The following is a 9,542-nucleotide window of genomic DNA, read 5'->3' as shown; positions in this document are numbered from 1 at the left end:
AATGGTACCTTAGCAACTACCTATGGTTGCTGGCTGCCTTACTATCATTAAATCATATTTCTTTAGCACGTTTATCTTTTTCAAAGCACTCTTTTACTTTTCCTGGAGACTCAACCTAGCATTTAATTCAACAAGATATCACATGGGCTAATATGTGTCAGGCACTCTGTCTGATCCCCAGGATTCAAGGATGATTAAAACAGTATCCCTGAGAAAGACACTGAATACTTACCTACAATATATTGTGTGTAAGTATTATAAAAAGGCAATATACAGGATGCTATCAGAACACTAATGAAGTAATTCTATTTGGGGTGTGTTGGGAGTCAGGGAAGTTTCCCTAAAAGAGTTTAGCCAACTCAACAGATATTTATCTGCTAGGATCCACAATGTAGCAGTGAACAATTCTGACGTTGTAGCTTTTGGGAGCTGACAGTCTAGAGCAGATGTGGCCTGTGAATGGCCTGTGAACTAAGAGTGATTTTTACATTTTTAAAGGGTTGTAACACAAACAAATGAGAATATACAACAACAACAACAAAAACAAAAACCCAGATATGCTCACAAGCCTTAAAATATTTACTATCTGGTCATTTACAGAAAAGGTTTGCTGTTTCTTGGTCTAGAGCAGTGGTTGTCAACTTCACCTACACATTGGGGTCACCTGGGAAGCTTTAAAAAATCACAGATGCTTGAGACCCAAGCCGAGATTCTAACTTAACTGGTCTGTTGTATGGTCAGAGCCACAGGAATTTTTAAAAGCTTCCTAGTTTATTCTAGTGTGGAGGCAATGTTGAGAAACATTCTTCTAGAGCAATGCTGTCAAATAGAGCTTTCTGCAATGATCAAGATGTTCTACATAGTTGGTTCTGCCTATCCACGGATACAGAACCCTTGGCTAGGCAGGGCTGAGAGTACTATGCCATTTTATAAAAGGGATTTGAGTATCTGCAGATTTTGGTATCCACGGGGGTCTTGGAACCCATCTCCCGTGAATACAAGGGATGACTGTACCTACACTGTCCAACTTTGTAGCCACTAGTGATGTGTGGCTACTGAGCACTCAAGATTTGGCTGCAGTTATTGACCAAGGAACTGAAATTTTAATTTTATTTAATATTAATCACTTTAAATTTAAAATAGCCACATGTGGCTACTGACCACTGCATTGGATATGGCAGCCCTAGAGGGAAGGCTGACATGAAACAAAGATCAAATAATAGCCACATTACATAACATTTACTGAGAGGTTACATGTGCTGTTCTTTGTGCTTTATGTATGACAACTTCTTTAATCCTCACAACAACCCTCTGGGCTATGTACACTTATCTTCTCCATTAACCAAATGAAGAAACTGAGAAATAGACAGGTTTAACTGAGAGGTTAAATAATTTGCTCAAGGTCACATAGTTACTAAGTGGTAGAGCTAACATTAGAACTCAAGTTATTTGGCTCCAAAACCCATGCTCTTAATAATTCACAAAATCATCAATTAGTTAAATAATATGTGCACAAAACATAACTGTCACAGCTGGAGGGTAGCATGTCTAAGACCTACAGTGGACACTGTTAAATTTATCCACTGGCTTTGACAGAATGAAAGGGAAACTAAACAGAGGTAGCTTTTTCAAATTACTTATATTTATCATGGAATTACTCAACATAACAGAAGACTTTCCAATATAAATTCTAATCTAAATCAATCTTCCTATTAATACACACCACAATTAGGCATATATCTTAGGGGTGGAGGAAGAAGGCCACAGTATCTTAACCTTTAGAGGGGTTGCCTGTGATGGTCCATTAGTTGCTTTGTTGGTATGGATGTGCTCTCCTTCTCTGGTGGTTACTTAGGTCATCATTGTGGATGGACTCTGATATAAAGGCTCTTTCCAAAGAAAGCTGAAGTGTCTCCAGCCAGACTATTATCAACAAGGCAGGAAATAAATATTGGAGAGGATGTGAAGAAAAGGGATGTCAGGGAAGAAAAAATTTTTCTCTACCCTTCTAGATTCTTCTGGCTGGGCTAAGAATTAAAATTACAAGAGACTGATTAACAAGAGAAAATCAAACAAAAGCTTAATAACAGGAATACATGGGAGAGACCCAGGAGAAGTGAGTAACTTACCAAAATGGCTGAAAACCTTAGCTTAAATACCATTTTCAGCTAAAGACAAAAAGAGGATGTTGAGGGTGGGGTTTAGGACTCCAAAGGGGAGCAAGGCAATTTACAGGGAGATGGAAAAGCAAATGTTTGGTAAGCAAATGTTGGCTGGGCCAGACAGAAACAACGGGACACAGGCAGGAATTTTAACAAACAGACTCTGCTAGGTTCCCCTCTATCTACCACATCTAGTTCTACTATAGTTATCTATGGTAATATCTCCCTTCCTGGAACAGGTCCTCTATCTATATTTTTTAGGCAGTTAGGGGGAAAGTCAAAGTTTCTTTCTTAGTCTTTTGGGCCTTGACTGTTTTCAGCTTGAAATAATCTACATGTCAGAGAGACATTTTGGAGTGGCACATTCCCTACAGGGAATCTTCATATACTGTTGGTGGGAATGTAACTTGGTTTAGCCACTACAGAAAACAGTATGGAGATTCCTCAAAAAAGTTAAGAACAGAACTACCATATGATCCAGCTACTCCACTTCTGGGTATTCATCCAAGGAATACAAAAACTCTAATTTGAAAAGATATATGCACCCTTATGTTCATTGCAGCATTATTTAAAATAGCCAAGATATGGAAACCATCTAAGTGCCCACCGGCAAGGTGAATGAATAAAGAATATGGGATATATATACATAAAATGGAATACTACTCAGCCATAAAAAAGATGAGATCTTGCCATTTGGGACAACATGAATGGACCTTGAAGGTATTTTGCTAAGTGAAATAAGTCAAATGGAGAAAGATAAACACCGTATGATTTCACTCATGTGTGGAATATAAAAAATAAAATAAATTTTTAAAAATAAAAAAGGCAAACCAAACAAAAACAAACACATAGATACAGAGAACAGAGTAGTGGTTATTACTAGAGGGAAAGGGGCTGAGGGTGAAATGAGTAAAGGGGGTCAACTGTATGGTGATTGATGGAAACTAAACTTTGGTATTGAGCATGTTATAGTATATGCAAAAGTTGAAATAAAATGTACACATTATACTTATATAATGTTACCTCAAAAAAAAGAGTCTGAAACCAAGCAGGACCCTGTGGGGCTCCTAGGCACAGAAGACTTTCTGTGTACCCCGTTCCTTGTTTGTAGGGAACAGACTCCAACTTCCATGATCTTCCCTGAGTCCCAAAGGGAAGGTTCAAATAGTTGCTAATCACAGAAGGGAGGGGATGCATAGACAAGGGAGGAGCAGCCAAGAAACAACAGTGCAGCCTTGAGGCGGGGTCCTGGTTCCGCCTCAAGGGATACACATAATATCTTTGAGCTCTTTTGCAGAAATAAAACCCAACAAATGGAAGATGTCTGCAGTCTTCATTCCAGAGAAGACCACCTGAGGCCAGATTAAAAGGAACCAGAGAAGCTCATCAAGAGATTACCTGAGACCAGATTAAAGGAGTGCAGGCACTGCACATACCCTAATCTTATCAGCAACCCCACTCTTGAACTACTGCTATAAAACTCCTCACCAAATCCTCCCATGGAATACGGGGATATGTGTATAAAAACAGATGATTGAACTTGGTGTACCCCCCCCAAAAAAAAATAAATAAAATGCTCACAACAACAACAACAACAACAACAACAACAAAATCCTCCCATGTTGGGACACACAGTTTTCGAGGGCAGGAGTCCACTGTGTCTCCCTTTGCCTGGCAAAGCAAAAAAGCTATTCTTTTCTACTTCACCCAAAACTCTGTCTCTGAGATTTGATTCAGCACTGATACACAGAGGCCAAGTTTTCAGCAGCAAGTCTCCAGCCAGAGACAATATTCAAGCCTTAGAAGAATGGAGAGCCTGAATACAGTCCTGCAGTGGGAACAAGTGCCATCAAGCTATGCACCTTCAGGGTTCTTATACTTACAAAACCTTAACATATTTGTCTTATGTATGCTGATTGAGGGCACAATTAGCTCTGTTATTCCCATCCTTCTGGTATAGGTTCTACATATATGTGACTCAGGCAACCTTCTTATGTTGATCCTACATGCTTCTCTGGCTATAGGTTTTACAAATAGGTAAATCAGGAAACTCTAATATTGATCCTGATTATATATAGTGACTTTTTCTAGGATATTGGCAGCTCTAATGTGTTGATACTGATAAGATATTATGACCAGATCTGGGACCCAGAATCATAATCATAATCCTCTCCTCTCCTCTCTCTCTCTCTCACACCCCCCCCCCCCCCACATACACACACAATTACCAAGGGAGTATATAGATTACAGAGAAGCAGGTAGTTGATATATAGGAAATAACAAATGCGATAGTTCCAGCACACATGAGTTTTTAGATTGAGAATCATACCCATTACAGTTAGAAAAATAAAATTAGAATAAATCACAGTCCAAAATATGTGTGAAGACCACTGTGTAAACAAGAATGGTTTAGACATCTTCAAGAACAGCATCAATAATATAAAGAGCAAGAAGGAGACTTTGGGAATTTTAGCATAATTAATGAACAGCTGTATTCAGAGCATTTTGGATAACTGTGCCTCTGGGGGTCAGTTCTTATATAATGCTTTAGTCTGGGTATAAATTTTGCTGCAGTCTTTTGCTCAGAATAAGTGTAAATAGTAGTTAGCTGCCACACCTAAAAGATAAACTGCTGGCACATTCCATCTAGAGCATGTTATGATTCTTCCCCACAATATCAGAGGCAGGATTTACTTTACAAAAACAACATCTATAGAGAGGCTAGTAAGGGATCTCAAAAACAAAGATAAGCACACAAGCAAGAAACACCAATTAATATTTAAACAACAGTTATCATGTAAGAAACCAAAACTGATAAACAGAAAACTAACATTGGAAGAAACAGAATCAATAATAAAAAATGAAAAAATATTCTAAAGTAACTATAAGTAATGTTCTGAGAAGAATAAGAGAAGTTATCAAACCCATTAACAAGGAGAATGCTGACATAAAACAAAACCAATGATAAGTCCTGGAAAATACATAAATAAAAGGGAATCAAAACAAAGAATGTAACAGATATCTGTAATAGCATTATGGAACAGCAGAAGAGAAAAAAGTTGTGTGTTATAACATCAAACCAAAAGATCCTCACAAAACAGTGCAAAATGAAAAAGAAATAGAAATTTTGATAAAGCAAAAATAGATACAGAGATTAGATCCAGAAGTTCAACATCCATGTAAAAGGAATTCCAAAAGACCAGAAAGTATAAAGAAGAGGAAGTTAATAAATCAATAATAGAAGATAATTCCCCTCCAAAAATAAAAGATACTAGTCTTCAGATGGAAAGAGAAGTGCTAAACAAGGTAAACAAAAATGACATATAAAATGCATTGTGATGACATTTCTGAACAACAAGAATTTAAAGAAGGATTTTAAAAACTCCCAAAAGCTTCCATAAAGAAAAAAAAAGCAACGAAACCAGTAAAGTTTGCAATTAAGGCTAAATAACTGTAGATAGATAAAGTCAAAACTTTTTTTATAATTATTTAGAACTAAAATCTTGGGAGATATCAACTTGACATACAACAGGAAAGAAGTTGTAAAGTTACAAAGATTATTGTCTAAAACAAGGGAATATATATACTCTAATGAAATTTAGATTTTGATTTTAAAAAAGGATATAAATGTGTGTGTTGAGAACCAACCAAATCCATAGAAAGAGCATATTCACCTTTGAAAGTACAAGAAGAAAAATAACAGAACAAATCAAATCATCAACCCAGCCAAAAGGAAGAAAAGAGAAATGAAACAAGAAAAATGACAAATAAAAAACATAAAATATGATAGCAGTACTAAGGAAAAATGTACCAGTAATTACAATAAATATTAACAGGTTAAATTACTCAATTAAGAGAAGACCCTGAATGAAAATTTTTTAAAATTTTAATTATGAAATAATTTGATTATTACAAAAAGTTCCAAAACTAGTTAAATAATTCTGGTACAGCATTCACCCAGATTTCCCAAACCACTTTCATTTTCTGTCTCTAACTTTTCTCTGAAATGTTTCAGAGTAAGTTGCAGACAGGATGCTCTTACACAATTATACAAAGGATCATCTTATTGGGACAAATGGTGAAATTCAAAAAAGGTCTGCATTGAGATAATAATATAACATTGATTGATAACTGTACTGCAGTTATGTAAAAACATTTTGTCTGTAACTTACTGATATCTTCTCCATGATTTCTTTGAGCACTTCTTTACTCACAAATACCACAAGATGTTCCAGAATCATCTTATATTTTACCTTCCCTAGGACTGGAATCAGTAATTTCTTTAAGGAGGTCTTGTTCCTTTATTGTAGAATCATATTTAGAAATCAAGATCTGGGCACTGGGTGTGCTCATTGGTACTAGAATATCATTTGTGTCTATTACCACTCAGTGGACAAAACTAGGATATACATGTATGTATACATATACACATACACACAGCCATGTTTCTGTATATCTATCAATCTATCTTTCAAAAACCATGAATTAACACTGATAACTCTAATTCAAACCCAACACCGTAGGGTTTGTCCTAGACTTCCCTCTTTCCTTATTTATAGTTCTCTTCTCCAACATTATGGACAATATATTTACTTATTTTCTCAATCTCAGAATACATATATTAGTTGCAGAACTGCTAACCTATACCACTGTGAAAATCAAACCTATCAACAAGAGTACAATATTGGTTTCCAATTCCATCTTTATTCTTTATGTTATAGAAACTTCAGTGTGTCATGAGGGAGCTCAGATGTTAGGTTCAAATGTTTAAACTCATGACTTTCATCTTTTTATATGAAAAAAACAAAACTGTATTATTCAAACAGGTGAGGAAATCTCAAGGCAAGGGGCAGGGAGAATGGCTCTCTGGGAGAAAGTCTGAAACTGAGAGAGAATGAATAGCAGTGTGCAGGCTTTTTATAAAAAGAAAAGTCCCCCTGGCACAAGATTTAAAAGAGGCTCTTGTCCAATGCAAGATTTTAAAAAGGCAGCAAGAGGATGCATGATCTTGTGAAATGGGAGTGGGATGGAGGGGGCAAGCTTTACCAGAATGCTGCAGGAGGTTACAAAGATAGGAAATAAAGCTCAGAACTAGCTAGCTCTAAATCATACATCATTGGGAGTCTAAGTTTCTTTCCTGGGGTCTTCATAAGGTATATAGTCAAAATACTGTATTTCAGTTACTTAAGTCTTGGACTCCCTCTCTACGCACACACACACACACACACACACACACACACACACACACACACACACACACACACACACTGTTATTCACTATGTTATGTTATTCATTTGAAATAAAATTAGGTTCATTTGTTTTTGTTTGTATTACATTCTTCTTGCTTTGCCCCATTCTTGTTGATTTTATTTATTTTTAATCATGTGAATATTACCTTGGTTATAAAAGTCAGAACTATACAAAAATGTATATTTAGAAAAATATAATTCTTCCATATTTCTTCTACTCTTTCCATATCCCCTCCTTTCTACCTTGTTCCCAACTACCCTTGTAGATAACCAATCTCATTAGTTTCTAGCTTATCTTTTCATGTTTCTTTTTTTTTCACATATATACATGTATATCCATATATGTATAATGAGCATATACACACACCTGTATATATGTATACATGTCCATATACATACACAGTTGTTACATACTGATGATTTTGGTTTCAGGACTGACCTAGACTACAAACAAACAAAAAATATGGTGTCAGTCTAGAACTGGCTTTTGGCCCAAAAGCCTTTCACTCAACGTAAGTTTTACCATCAAAACCACTTTCCCACAGAGGTATGTATCCCAAAGTGAAATGAAATATCCAAACTTTTAAAACTCATTTATGATCAAATCCAGTGACATTTCCATAGCTCTAGGTGCAAGCAAGTTTGTGTATGAAGTCAGCGTCATCCACAAAAACAAATTCATCAAAAATGAAGAAGGTCCACAGAACTCAGGATCCAAGTTTGTTAAGACTCCTGATTCATAGATAAAAATTCTTTGCAAATGGATTAAGAGAATCTGGGGAATATAACATTTTTGAGAGGTTGTGCAAAACTATTGCATTTACAAAAATGGCACGGAAGTGAACTCAACAGTCAATGCACATGCACACTTTATTTACATCTTCAACAACAAAAGGTACTTTAACACCATAGAACCAAATAAGCATACGAGCTTCAACAGCAGCTGTTAAGCACTAGAGTCACATAACTTACACCAGAATAGTCAAATATTGCCCAAGTAAAATTCTATTGTTAAAGCTGAAACAGATTTAAGGCCATTCAAGTTCAAGCACAGAATACACATCTTTTGAAGCCCCAACTATTTGTGTTTGAAATATGTGAACTTTCTTCTAATTTGTGGTCTTAAATTTCTGTTTTACAAAATCCAAAAGGAAAATACATAAGAAATAAATACAACAGAGGTTATTTTAAATGAGTAACATACAAAGCGATAATTAAGATGAATTAAAGAAACATTAAAATCATAAAACTTGCTTGTTTCTTATTGGAACCAACCTTACACTAGGAGTTGGGTAATACATACAATTATTTTCAAGTACATTGCTTTACATTGCTCTAACATGTTCTTTTCATCAGTGCATTGTTAAACTAATCAAAAACTCTACACGTACATTCCCTTACAATAGCAGCACACACTACAGCTACCTGCAAAGCCATCACTCTCAAATGACTGAGTGAAAGGGAATAAAAAACGGAGAAGTAACATATTAAGGAGAAATAATGGGAATTAGAAGATTCCTGCAGTTCAGCTCTTTTAATCAACCAGCCAGCTTGCTAGCGACAAGAGATGGTTTCTGTTGAGAAAGGTCCTGTGGAGTGGGAATGTGGTCACCAGTGACCTCTGTCTTATCCAGGGCTGCAGTAGGAAGTTTCTTGCTCTTCATTTTTGCTTTAGCCATGTTGTAATCTCCAGAATCAAAATACTTTTGCCCTTTCTGCAATTGTTTCCTTAAAAAATCTGAACCTCCAGGCTCTTGTCCCAGATGAGGATATCTTGCTTTTAATTTTGCTTCTTCAGCTTTCTCTGGGCTAGTCACTTTATCTTCCATTTCCTTCTGCTCCTCCGCGGAGGCTGCCTCCGGGACTTCCACAGACATACTGCTTGCTCCCTCTTACCCCGCTTCTCTGGCTCTGTGACACGCTGAGAATCTAATATTTTTGATCCAAATACCTTCCTTTGCTTGGACACATCATAAAATGATAGTCTTTTTTTTTAATTGAAGTATAGTTGATTTACAGTGTTGTGTTAATTACTGCTGTACAGCAAAATGATTGTTATACATATACATACATGCTTTTTAAAGAATATTAAAAATAATATATACATCTTTCCATGTTTCTTTACACATG

General features: G+C 36.0%; 1 protein-coding gene across 1 annotated transcript; it reads right to left on the bottom strand.

Moving 5' to 3' along the window:
• Positions 1-8,950: 8,950 nt before the first annotated feature.
• LOC130842156 (cAMP-regulated phosphoprotein 19-like) lies at positions 8,951-9,304 on the bottom strand. Its single transcript, XM_057718824.1, has one exon. The coding sequence runs from the start codon at positions 9,287-9,289 to the stop codon at positions 8,951-8,953; it is 339 nt and encodes a 112-aa protein (XP_057574807.1). The 5' UTR covers positions 9,290-9,304.
• Positions 9,305-9,542: the final 238 nt, after the last annotated feature.

Source organism: Hippopotamus amphibius, chromosome X (assembly GCF_030028045.1).
Source record: "Hippopotamus amphibius kiboko isolate mHipAmp2 chromosome X, mHipAmp2.hap2, whole genome shotgun sequence".
Lineage (NCBI taxonomy): Eukaryota > Metazoa > Chordata > Mammalia > Artiodactyla > Hippopotamidae > Hippopotamus > Hippopotamus amphibius.
This window is presented reverse-complemented; position numbering and strand designations above follow the sequence as displayed.

Coding starts and splice junctions, on each gene's coding strand:
- LOC130842156 (XM_057718824.1), bottom strand. CDS start 9,289: ATGTCTGTGGAAGTCCCGGAGGCAGCCTCCGCGGAGGAGCAGAAGGAA.